At 49.7% G+C, this 13,229-nt stretch overlaps 1 protein-coding gene across 6 annotated transcripts in view; it reads left to right on the top strand.

The window, feature by feature from the left end:
• Positions 1–13,229, top strand: part of VANGL1 (VANGL planar cell polarity protein 1) — a 101,257-nt gene that overhangs the window by 22,080 nt on the left and 65,948 nt on the right. For all 6 annotated transcript variants that reach the window (XM_033941566.1, XM_033941560.1, XM_033941562.1 and 3 more), the window contains 2 exons: positions 1,905–2,121; positions 11,142–11,271. In XM_033941566.1, the coding sequence (XP_033797457.1) occupies positions 2,048–2,121; positions 11,142–11,271 (204 nt within the window). In that variant the 5' untranslated portion in view covers positions 1,905–2,047. The remainder of the gene's footprint in view (positions 1–1,904; positions 2,122–11,141; positions 11,272–13,229) is intronic.

Below are 13,229 nucleotides of genomic sequence, written 5' to 3'. Positions count from 1 at the left end.
AGACCATTAAAAGAAGTGTCTTTACTGCTTTCCAAAAGGTCAATAGGTTATCATTCTTGGTGGTATCCAGCCAAAGGGCCTTTGGTCTCCCCTGCTTCCCTTTATCACTGACCATTTAGAGTAGCACCTTTTCTACATATCAATCTGCAGGTTTTACACCTGATAGCTTGGTACTTCTCGGGTTCACATTGGCTGAGGTTCTTTTTTCTCATCCTGTCAGACACATCTTAGAAGTGTCAGGAAAACCATCTAACCAGCAGTGTTTCAGCAGAAATGGATGTGGTTTTCCACTTTAGGTGTCTTTTTCATCGTCATAATTCTGTATTCACCTCTATATCTCCAGTATTGGATTTCTTCTACATTTATCCAATTTACGCCTCAGTGCTACTTCATTTAGATTCTTCTCAGTGCTATCGATGTTTTTCACACCACAGTTGGTGGTAAACATCTGACTGCTCATCCTGTTGTGTCCAAATTCTTAGACACACTTTTTCATAGTCACTCTACTTCTCAAACCACCTCCAGTAGTTTGGGATCTTAATGTTGTTTTCTCCAGACTTATGAAGTCTTCTTTTGAACTAATGTCTTCGACTTTTCTAAAATTCTTCACTTGGGACAGTGTTTTTTTTGTTGTTGTTTTCTTTCTTACCTCTGTTTGAAGAATGAGTGACCTTCAGACACTGGTGGCGGATCCCCCATTCACAGTGTTTCATCACAACAACGTTGTGCTTCGCTCCAATCCAAAGTTCCTTCCAGAAGTAGTTACAGAGTTTATCTAAATTGATCTTCCGTACTTCCATATTTTTTCCTAGGTCTCATTCTCTTTCTGGAGAAACGATTCTTCAAACGAGCCTCAGTTTCCTGCTCTTAGACCATTCAGTCACATGGAGCATCTTCCCAACTTTTCGTTGTCTTTGATCCTAACAAGTTGGGACATCCTGTATCCATGAGAGCTATATCTACATGGCTAACAGTTTCTACCCTTTTTCTCTTATGTTTAGGCTGGACTGCACCTGTGAGTTCTTTCACAGCTGCAAGATCCGAGCTTTGGCAACTTCCCTTGCTTTCCTACGCTTAACTTTTATTGATGGAATTTGTAAAGCTGCTACTTGGTCCTCAGTTCATATATTCACATCTCACTACTATCTGAAATCTTTTTCCAAACGGGAGGGTCACGTCGGCCAAGCAGTATTGTGAAATTTATTTTCTTAATGGCCAACTCTCCCTCCATCCCATTGTAGTAAGCTAGGGTGTCCCACATGTGAGAAATACTGCCTGCTTGTCCTGGAATAAAGTAATAATAATAATAATAATACAGTTACTTACCGTAACAGGTGTTATCCAGGGACAGCAGGCAGATATTCTCACAACCCACCCACCTCCCCTGGTTGGTTTCTTAGCTTGCTTACGGAACTGAGGAGCCGCAAACCTGCATCGGGCGGGCAAGCACAGAGCAGACAGTTTGCGAACTTTCTTGAGTTCTTAAAGTGGTGACACACTTTTAAAGCTCTCCATACCGGGGTTCCTTGGATGACATCACCCACATGTGAGACTATCTGCCTGCTGTCCCTGGATAACATCTGTTACGGTAAGTAACTGTGCTTCTGTAAGTTGACCAGCTCTCAAGAAATAGATATGACATTATCCACAAGGTTAAATGTTCCATTCCTTATTTGCAGTGCTGTGTGTGTGTGTGAAGTTTTTAAACTATGTTTGCTTTGTTCAAATGATACATATTTTTCCAAAATACTGGATTAGCAGTTTAGATACTGTAAAGTGTAGAAAAGGATGCTGCAGTTGTCTTGCATGGTCTTTGATTCCACTGCAAGGAGCTTATCCTGAGCTTTGATTTTTTCTGCAATAGTGAATGTGTAAGAAATAACTTTTTTTTTTCCTCCTACCAGGTTCATGTTGCCTTCCAAGTCTCATGGGGTATCTCAAGGCTTGATGCCCTTGGAGAAAGGGACAGTCTAAGGAACAACCAAGAAAGAGACAAAATAAGCACAACGCCTGGGTTGCTCCCCAGAAGGACCAATGCTCTGTTGCCATGGATACTGAATCCACTTATTCCGGATACTCCTATTACTCAGGACACTCCAGGAATGCTCACAGACCTCCAGGGTATGCAATGGGCAATATGCAGCTTTATTTGGGAGTATTCGGGCAATGCAGATTGGAATAGTGGGGCTGTATTGTCCAGATTGCAAAATAAGGGATCCCTACTGAATGAAGGCAGTTTCACTTCTGAAAGTATTGTGGGTATTTGTTAAAGCTGGTAGAATTCAAGTCCACAATATTGTATTTTGCCTCATCTAATGCAAGACTTTTTGTGGCTGTTGTTTTTCCTTGCTATGATAAATGCAGATTTTGTATTTGTAAAGCATGAGGAAGCCTGCTGACAGGGTCTATTTACACCCTTCTACTACCATCCTCTTTATTTTGTGAACGTCAAACAAATAATGCAGGTTTATTTCTGTTGCCTTTTTTTTTTTTTTTTTTTAGTTTACAGAAGAACCCTGCTGTTCCATAGTAGACTTAAAGACCCCTCTCTGTCACAAACCCCAATATGGCTGCAGATGAAGCCTTCACATCCTCACAACTAAGGCCCAGACTTTCTTGGGATCAAGTTCAGTAATAGAGCGCTGACTAGGCTGTCAGACTACAGGTCCTCCTCACATAGGTCAAAGTGGAAGCTTGTTGGAAGATGTATATCTCAGCCCAGCAGTAGTTCTGCTAAATCCTGGTTTTAAGCAGACCATTTTCCCAGTTGTATTTCAGTTTCTCCGAGGACAATTAAGCATCATATTCTCACATGTGGGTGACGTCATCCACAGAACCCGCACAGACAGTCAAAAAGTGTACTGTCATTTTAAAACTTTGATTGCCCATTCTGCACATGTGCTGGTGCCTTCCTGCTAGACACTGGCTCGCATACTTTCACTTCTCACTACTCTTTAGGTCAAAACTCCAGAAGAGACAGTCAGTTTAGGAAATCAATTCTGCAAAATCTTTTTACTTCCTGAAAGTCAACTTACCCTCCGACCCTCTGGAATTTGCCAGGATCATATTAATATATTAATTATCCCAGGACAAGCAGGCATGATATTCTCACATGTGGGTGACGTCATCTACGGAGCCCCGATGCGGAAGCATTTTCAAGCAAACTTAATTGAGGATTTAAGTTTGCTCTGCTGCTCCATGCATGCGTGCCTTCCTGCTCCACTAGGGGGCGCATCCCCTCGTGGTCTCCAGTTCAAAATTTTCCGCTGAGCCTAGAAGTCGTGTTTTTTCAGGCTCTGCCCCAACTGCCTTCTAGCATCGCGATTTTCTTATTTTTTTCTCGATTAAGTCGCTGTGCACGAATTTTTTCTTGTTCAACTTGTTCCTGCTTCATTTTTGAACCGACCCGGAAGCTTCCGGGTCCCCGTGGCCGCGTGGCTACTCGAGCCGCGGCCACTTTCGATTCTATGTCCCAGCCTTTGACCGGCTTTAAAAAGTGCACCCGGTGCGAGCGGCTTCTTTCCATCACAGACCCGCATCGCCGGTGCATCCTCTGCCTGGGGGCCGCTCATCCAACCGACTCCTGCCCCCAGTGTGCTACTTTCCAGAACCGGGCCCTCCGCCGAAGAAAAGCCCGCATGGCGGATCTCTTCGCCGCCGACCAACCCTCTACCTCGGCCTCGAGGTCGGTCTCGGCCCCGGCCTTGACCTCGGCCCCGAATACCTCGGCATCGCCTCGAGACTCGAATCCGAAGTCCTCGGGACAACAGAAAGCCTCGGCTCCGGGTAAGTCCCCTCTTCCCTCTTCAGGTTCCGCAACAGCGAAGAAGCCAGCCTTGGGGACACCGGCGACGCATGGCGCAAGTCCCATGCTCACAGCCCCGGCGAAGCCCTCCAAGCCTTCGGGCCGTGCCTCCACCACACGGGAATACTCTGATACGAGGTCGCCCCCGGTGGAGCGCACCGAGGCAGTGGACATGCCCTCGATGCTGTCCGTGCCCGTTTTCCAGGACCTACTCCGAGCGATGATTTCATCGGAGCTGTCCGCTGCAATGGCCCATCTACAACCGACCTCGACCTCGACCCCGCATGTGCCAGACCAGCCTGAGCCTCGTGTCGAGCCACCTCGAGGAAAAGCACGCAAGCTTCGCCGCATCCCATCCTCCTCGGACTCCTCGCCGAGACACCCGAGGCGCTCTCCCTCCACAGACCGCCACGGGGCAAAACGTCGTGCTAAAACGACAGAAACCTCGAACCGCCGTACCTCCAAGAAGGCCCGAGGTTCCCCCACTCTACGAGGCCGTTCACCTACACCTCGTACGGGACCGCTGAGGGTGACGGAGCTATCACTCTCCAACCCGCGCATCCTCCGAACTCCCCCTCAGACCGGGGCTCCGATCCGAGGTTTCAGACTTTCACCGAGGGAGTCCGGGTCGAGGTCACCGATTCGTCATCGATCGGTACCCCGAACCCCGGCATCGTCTTCGAGGGGGCTCCTCGAGACGTCGGAGATCCACGACCCTGGAACACTTTCACATTGCTTCCCCGGTCTCGGAGCGTGGATCGGAGCAGGAGCCTCGATACTCGAGGGAAGCCTCCCCATCCTTCTCCACCCGACGGAGGTCTTGTTCACCGACCCCGCAAGGGGCCTCGGGAACATCCCGCCCATCCTTCTCTCGCTTTGTCCAGGACATGGGCCATGCTTTGGACTTAGACCTCCAGTCCGACTCCAGATACTCTAAGGAGTACCTAGCGGAGCTGGATATGCCATCACTGCCCAGAGAGTCCCTTCGCTTACCGCCTAACCCGGTACTCCAACAGGCTTTCTTCAGAAACCTCGAGACCCCCTATATGGTCACAGCAGTACCCTCCAAAATGGAGGCTAAGTACCGTACAGTACCCTTCCCAGGATTTGAACAACCGCAGCTCTCCCACCAGTCGCTGTTGGTAGAATCCTCCTTGAAGAAGGCTCACCCCTCCAGGGTCTCAGCGGCGGTCCCACCAGGCTGAGAAGGCCGAACCCTAGACAAGTTCGATGATGACAAAATGCGATGATGGCCTCTAGGGTGCAAAGCTACACTTTCACCTTCACATCCTATCTCAAACATCTCATTGGACTACTGAGAGCCTTTGAGACTGACTTACCGGCCTCCCGCCAAGGAGTGTTTAACCTGCTTGCAGAGTCCCTCTCCAACCTACGCCTCCATCTATTCCACGCGGCCTACGATGGCTTCGAACTCTCCTCCAGAGAGGCAGCCTTTGCTATCGCCATGCGCCAACTAGCTTGGTTGCGCCTGGTCGACATGGACCCCAACTTACAGGACCGGCTGGCTAACCTCCCCTGCGTGGGTAAAGAACTGTTCGATGACACTATCGAGGCGGCTACAAAACGCCTCTCCGAACACGAACGCTCATTTGCCTCCCTTGTGCGGCAAAAGCCAAAACCGTCCACGTCCAGGCCGTTCAGGGCCCCTCCGCGCCGCTACCCACAAAAATCCACTCCTGCCTTCTCGCGGCCTCCGCCCAGGCGCCCGCAAGCCCACCATCGGGCCCCGCCCAAGTCCCAACCGCCTGCGACTACCAAACCGTCCCCATCCTTTTGACGGGACACGCGGAAGGGGGCGGGCCCCCTCCGCCGTAGTCCCAGGCCTCCTTCCCATCGGGGGTCGCCTCAAGGTCTTTTACCCTCGCTGGGAACAAGTCACGTCAGACGCATGGGTCCTTGGCGTGATCTCATCAGGATACTCTCTCAACTTTCGGGCCATTCCTCTAGACAACCCCCCAAGGAATTTCCCTCCCAACCGGACGCAGCTACCCCTACTCCTCTCCGAAGCTCGAGATCTGCTTCACCTGAGAGCAGTGGAGGAGGTTCCCCCCGGCCAACGAGGGAAGGGCTTCTACTCCCGTTACTTCCTGGTACTGAAAAAAACGGGAGACCTTCGCCCAATACTAGACTTGAGACGCCTCAACAAATTTCTGGTACGGGAAAAATTTTGGATGCTTTCCCTGCCAACCCTCTACCCCCTGATCGACGAGGTCGACTGGCTCTGCTCCCTCGATCTGAAGGAGGCGTACACACATGTTCCAGTGCACCCCGCTCACCGCAAGTTCTTGCGTTTTCAGGTGGGAGACCTGCACCTGCAATACCGAGTCCTCCCCTTCGGCCTAGCATCGTCACCTCGGGTCTTCACCAAGTGCCTCGTGGTGGTCGCAGCTACCTTACGCTCCCAGGGTCTTCAGGTTTTCCCCTACCTGGACGACTGGCTGATCAAAGCCCCGTCCAGGGAAGGGGTTATCTCAGCGACCCAACAGACTATTATCTACCTACAGAGTCTGGGGTTCGCGATAAACTTCCCAAAATCCCAACTACGGCCCTCGCAGTCCCTACAATTCATCAGGGCCACGCTGGACACGGTTCGCCTCCGTTCCTTCCTCCCCCCTCCGCGTCTAGAGGCGTTAGTAAGTCTGAGCCGAAGGATCTCACTGATGACCTCGGTATCAGCTCGACAGATGATGACTCTCCTGGGCCACATGGCCTCCACCGTCCATGTCACACCCTTCGCCCGTCTCCATCTGAGAATCCCTCAATGGACCCTGGCCTCTCAATGGCGTCAAGACTGGGACCCGATCGATCGTCCCGTGACAGTGACTCCTTCCTTGCAACGATCGCTCCACTGGTGGGCCGACTCTTCAAATCTTTCCAAAGGTTTGCTCTTCCTCGCCCCTCCTCACAGCAAGGTACTCACCACAGACTCGTCGGAGTACGCTTGGGGAGCCCACCTGGACGGCCTCCGCACTCAGGGGATGTGGTCAGCAGAAGACCGCCGCTGTCACATCAACGTGCTAGAACTCCGGGCCATCTATCTCGCAGCTGTAGCTTTTCAACATCTGCTTCACGACCGGGTGGTTCTCATCCGAACCGACAACCAGGTAGCAATGTACTACGTAAACAAACAAGGGGGGACAGGGTCTTGGCCCCTCTGTCGGGAAGCCATGCGCCTCTGGAAATGGGCAATCTCCAACAACACCTTCCTTCGAGCGGTGTACATACAAGGAGAACAAAACTGTCTGGCGGACAGACTCAGCCGCCTCCTCCAGCCACACGAGTGGTCACTGCATTCTCAGACCCTACGACAGGTGTTCGAAAAGTGGGGGACACCACAAATAGATCTGTTCGCATCCCCCCACAATCACAAACTGCCCCTCTTCTGCTCCCGGATACACTCCCCGGACCGACTCGAGGCCGACGCCTTCCTCTTCGACTGGGAGGGAAGGTTTCTGTACGCGTTTCCGCCGTTCCCTCTGATCCTGCGGACGCTGGTCCACCTGAAAACGGTGAAAGCCACCCTGATCCTGATTGCTCCTCGCTGGCCACGCCAGCCTTGGTTTTCCCTTCTACTTCAACTCAGTGTCAGAGATCCACTGCCTCTGCCTCGGTTTCCCTCTCTACTATCACAGAGTCAGGGTTCGCTGTTACATCCCAATCTTCAATCTCTTCATCTGAATGCTTGGTTTCTTTCCCCCTGACTTCTCTCCCCGTGTCTCAATCAGTCAAGGAGATATTGGAGGCCTCTAGAAAGACCTCGACGAGAACCTGCTATTCTCAAAAGTGGACCAGATTCTCAGCCTGGTGCTCCTCTCACAGCCAGGACCCGGTGTCGGTCCCCATCCCTCTGGTCCTTGACTATTTACTTCAATTATCTCACTCCGGCCTAAAGACCAACTCCATTCGAGTACACCTCAGTGCGATTGCGGCCTTTCATCAGCCCCTGGAAGGAAAAGCCCTCTCGCTCCACCCCTTAGTCTCTCGCTTCATGAAGGGTCTTCTGAATATCCACCCTCCTCTCAAACCTCCTCCGGTGGTTTGGGACCTTAACGTGGTTCTGGCTCAACTAATGAAACCTCCATTTGAGCCCCTAGACCAGGGGTGTCCAATGTCGGTCCTCGAGGACCGCAGTCCAGTCGGATTTTCAGGATTTCCCCAATGAATATACTTGAGGTCTATTTGCATGCACTGCTTACATTGTATGCTAATAGAGCTCATGCATATTCATTGGGGAAATCCTGAAAACCCGACTGGATTGCGGCCCTCGAGGACCGACATTGGACACCCCTGCCCTAGACAAATGCCATCCTAAATTCCTCACGTGGAAGGTGATTTTCCTGCTTGCACTCACTTCTGCCCGGCGAGTTAGTGAGCTACAGGCTCTGGTAGCGGACCCACCCTTCACTGTTTTCCACCATGACAAGGTAGTACTCTGCACACATCCAAAGTTCCTGCCTAAAGTAGTGTCTGATTTTCACCTCAATCAGTCCATCGTCTTGCCCGTGTTTTTCCCTAAGCCCCACTCTCACCCCGGAGAGGTGGCGCTTCACATTCTTGACTGTAAGAGAGCGTTGGCCTTTTACCTCCAACGCACTCAACCACACCGGAAAGTCCCACAATTATTTTTGTCCTTCGACCCAAACCGGTTATGCTACCCAGTTTCCAAGCGCACCTTGTCCAACTGGTTGGCCGATTGCATCACCTTTTGCTACGCTCAGGCTGGTCTCGCGCTGCATGGTCGAGTAACGGGACACAAGGTCCGAGCGATGGCAGCCTCCGTAGCGTTCCTCAGGTCCACACCTATTGAGGAAATCTGCAAGGCTGCCACGTGGTCTTCGGTTCATACTTTCACCTCCCACTACTGTCTGGACTCACTGTCCAGAAGCGATGGCCGGTTCGGCCATTCGGTATTGCAAAATCTATTTGCTTAAATTGCCAACTTCCCTCCATCCCTTTTCAGTTAGCTTGGAGGTCACCCACATGTGAGAATATCATGCCTGCTTGTCCTGGGATAAAGCACAGTTACTTACCGTAACAGGTGTTATCCAGGGACAGCAGGCATATATTCTCACAACCTGCCCACCTCCCCGAGGTTGGCTTCTTTGCTAGTTAAGTGAACTGGAGACCACGAGGGGATGCGCCCCCTAGTGGAGCAGGAAGGCACGCATGCGTGGAGCAGCAGAGCAAACTTAAATCTTCAATCAAGTTTGCTTGAAAATGCTTCCGCATCGGGGCTCCGTAGATGACGTCACCCACATGTGAGAATATATGCCTGCTGTCCCTGGATAACACCTGTTACGGTAAGTAACTGTGCTTTATCCTCATTTTGACAGCTTGGGAATCGCCCATGTGAGACTATTATGCCTGCTTGTCTTGAGAGAAAGCAAAGTTTACTTACCTATAGCAGTTGCTGTCTGAGAACAGCATGCATATATTCTCACAACTCACTCGCCTCCCCTAGTTGACTTCGCTATTTTATTGAACTCAAGGTCCTACAAGCCAATGTTGACCAGGAAAGCACCAGCACGCACACCTGTGTCTTAAAATATTTAAAGTGACAGTGCACTTTGTAATGTCCGTTCTGGGTTCCATGGATCACACACATGTGAGAATATGTGCTTGCTATCCTCAGAGAACACCTGCTACAGGTAAATAACTTTGCTTTATGTTGAGTATTTTCTGTACTCCATGTCTCCAGCTTGTGCAATCCACGGCAGTTAAACTTATTCATAACTCCCACCGTTTTGACCATGTCACTCTACTTTGTACTGAACATTGGCTCCATGTTTTAGCCCATATTGAGTTTAAAATGCTTCTGGTTACAAAGGATTTCTTATTTCTGCTCCACTTTACCTAAATAAGTTACCTCCTTGCTGTCTATACTCTTCTAACCATGCTCTAACCATATTGTTTTTCCTTCTTCAGTTTTACATATTCTATCTCTAGAGAATCTGAATTCTGTAATCTGGGTCCCCAACTTTGGAATTCTTTACTGCTCCACATTTATAATCAAGCTACAGTTCTGTATTTAAACACTCCCTCAAAACACACCTTTATACCCATTTATGTTTGGTCCTTCAACAACTGATCTCTCTCTCATCACTCTTTTCTCCCACTTTCCTCTACAGTCAAACCTCGGTTTGCGAGTGTTTTGCAAGATGAGCAAAACATTTTTGAAAATCTTGTCTCGCAAACTGAGCGTTGACTCGATTTGCGAGCACCCCCCCCCTCCCCCGAGAACTGGCATCGCTCCCCCCAGCTCGCGACCGCCTCCCCTCCCCTGCGAACCAGCACCCTCCGCCCGAACAACATTCAGCCTTACCCCCCCCCCCCCCATCTGGCACCAGCACGCAGCACACAGGACGTGCCGGTGAAAGAAGTTTCTGCCTCTTGCCTGGGCCTTGAGTATCTGCGCATTCTCAAGGTCTTCTGGTTCTCACTCTCTCTGAGCTCTCTGGAACGAATTATGCTCATAAACCAAGCTTCCACTGTATTTCCTTTTGTTTTTTATCTTTTCATTCCTTTTAATGTGAAGTCTTTTGTTTTATTGTAAACCGCATACGTATCTACTGTATAATTTATTATCCTTGATATACCACAATACATCAATAAAAATCATGTAACATCTGTATAAAGATATTTTCTCTTTCATTACCTCGTCAAGGATTCTAAAGAGTACATGAAGATTAATACAGGGAAGAGCGATTATTCTTGGGGCACCCCAAACTTCATTCTGTTTTGGAGCAAACAGATTACTATTTACCTGTAAAGAATGAAGCCACAGTAGCATTGTGTTCCTGAGTTTTGCCCTTTTGCACCAAACAAGCAATATCTGGTTATCCACCAGGCCAAAAGCATATGAAGAACTGAGCAATATTGATACCTCTCTCCCCTTGTCAAAATGGCTCAGCATGGTATCCATATGGAGGCAAGGGTAGGCTAGGTCTCTTGAGATTCCTTCCAGCCCTCTCTAGCATTCTATGATATCTGGATATAATGTATGTCAGTGGCAGCTCCCTAGAGAAGCTAGTGATGTCTGATCAAAACAACTAAAACTTTTTTATTTTTTATAAATCGCTGGGAGGGTGGGGGAAATTTCATTATGCAGTAGTATTTGTAAGTTTTATTGCGCTTATTATGTAATGTGCAAATATGTGAATCATTTATTGCGCATTTGTAGTTTGAAAAATCAGTAAAGAATTAAAAAAAAAAAAAAAATCATTCTCTCTCTTTCTAACATGTTTGAGTTGAAGAAGCTGGCTGTTAGTACAGAGCTGGGTTCTTGTAAAACTCAAGATATCCTGTCTGTCTATAGGGAGAAGAGTCGAGACAGGCACAAATCTCGAAGTAAAGATGGCAATCGATCTGAAAAATCTGTCACCATTCAGACACCCCCTGCAGATCCCCTCTTGGGGAATGAGTCCGCCCGCGAAGAGGAGGTACAGGTAAGGGAATAGGGTAAGCGCCAAAGATATCTTTTTCTAGCCTACATTTTCAGATAATATATGTATTAAATTTTGGTCTGAAGAGAGATGTTTCAGTTAGTGACCTAATTTATTGTACCAAAGTTAAAATGCAGTAATATAAAACCTTTTTACCAACCAAGGGACCCGACACGGTCCGTGTTTCGGACAACACTCCTTCGTCAGGGGTCCGTGGTAAATAAGGTATAAAGAATACCGCACAAAATGAAGGTAACAACAAGTGCCTGTTTGTTTAGTACGCCAAGAATCGCTGCCAAAAAAGAAGCGTCTCGAAAGTGAGTGTCGGGTCCCTTGGTTGGTAAAAAGGTTTTATATTACTGCATTTTAACTTTGGTACAATAAATTTTGCCTGTATCTTGTACATAGTCTGCAGTTTTTGTTTGTTTTTCCTGTTGGTGGCTTTACTGCAGATTTGGTTGGATTTTTTTCTTGTTGCTCCTCAGTTAGTGACCTTGCATGTCCCAGCCTTTGCTCTTGCTGTGCCCAGTCTTTAGAGAAGAATACTTGGGCATCTTTGTACCTGGTGTAGCCATGGAGGTGAACAGATTATCTCATTTGTGTGCATATTTCATGTTATCCCAGGACAAGCAGGCAGCATATTCTTGACTGATGGGTGACGGCACCGACGGAGCCCCGGTACGGACACTTTTAGAGTGATTGCACTCTAAGAACTTGGAAAGTTCTAGAGACCGCACCGCGCATGCGCGAGTGCCTTCCCGCCCGACCCCGACGCGCGGTCCCTCAGTTTCTTAGTTTCCGCGGAGCTAAGAAGTCGCATTTTCAACGGCTGTTGAAAGTATTTTTCATTCGCCTTCCCGCTCGCGTAAACTTTTTCGGGTTTTTTCTGCCCTTACTTTTTTCTTTCTTTAAAAAAAAAAAAAAAAAAATCTTATTTTTTTTTGTCGAGTTTTCTTGATTTGACCCGGCGGGGCCTACTGCCATCATCGAGGCCTCGGCCTTCGATTTGGCAGAAGCCGTTTTTCCGTTCATGCCCCCCCAGCCCGGGTTCAAGAAGTGCCAGCGGTGTGCACGGCCTATTTCACTTACAGACCCACACAACTGGTGCCTTCAGTGTCTGGGTCCGGAACATCAGGCCGCCACCTGCACCCGCTGTGCCACTTTGAAAAAGCGGACTCTCAAAAATCGAGAAATCCAACAGAGACTGCTTTTCGGCACCGACATGTCCGACCACGTGTCTTCGGCACCGGTTTCGGTACCTGTTTCGTCGGCACCCACCTCATCGACGCCACGCGATACCGCGTCGGTGTCGCAACATCCAGGTAAGCCGGCTAAGAAGCCTTCCCCGCTGGAACGTCCTCCGGTCTCCAGTGCAGAGAGTCCAGTCCTGCCGACCGTGAGACGCCAGCGGAAGCGCTCCGCTCCTATTGAGGTGAGTCCCTCGACATCGGGCTCCTCATCTCCGGGGCGTAGAGCGGCACCGCAGGTACCGCAGAAGAAAAAAGCGGTACCGGTGCCCTCCCTCGATGATCGCATTGCGGCCATCTTGCAGGTGCAGCTGAGGGACCAGCTTAAACAACTCCTTCCAGCTCTCCTGACACCGAGCCCTCCGGTGCCGGTCTCCACTGGGCAACCGGTACCGATTGTGGAACAGTCTATATTGTCCCCATCCACTCCTTCGGTACCGGTACACTTGGCCTCATCGGTATCGATGCCTGTCCTCGCACCGGAGCCCAAGTCTCTTCACCAATCGGTACAGACTTCGGCTCCGGTGCAACCGATAACATCTCCCGGTACCGCGTTGATGAGGTCGGGTAAGTCGGTACACAAGTCCCGACACCTGGACCCGTCCACCCCGGAGTCTCGGGCCCGTGGTCCCCATATTCAAGACCCTGATCTGTGGGGCGATTCTGAAGAACCTTTTCTGTCAGAAGGAGAATGTTTGTCAGAGGAAGACGAGC

Source organism: Geotrypetes seraphini, chromosome 4 (assembly GCF_902459505.1).
Source record: "Geotrypetes seraphini chromosome 4, aGeoSer1.1, whole genome shotgun sequence".
NCBI lineage: Eukaryota > Metazoa > Chordata > Amphibia > Gymnophiona > Dermophiidae > Geotrypetes > Geotrypetes seraphini.
Note: the sequence above shows the minus strand (reverse complement) of the source record. Positions and strands in the feature narration are given on the sequence as shown.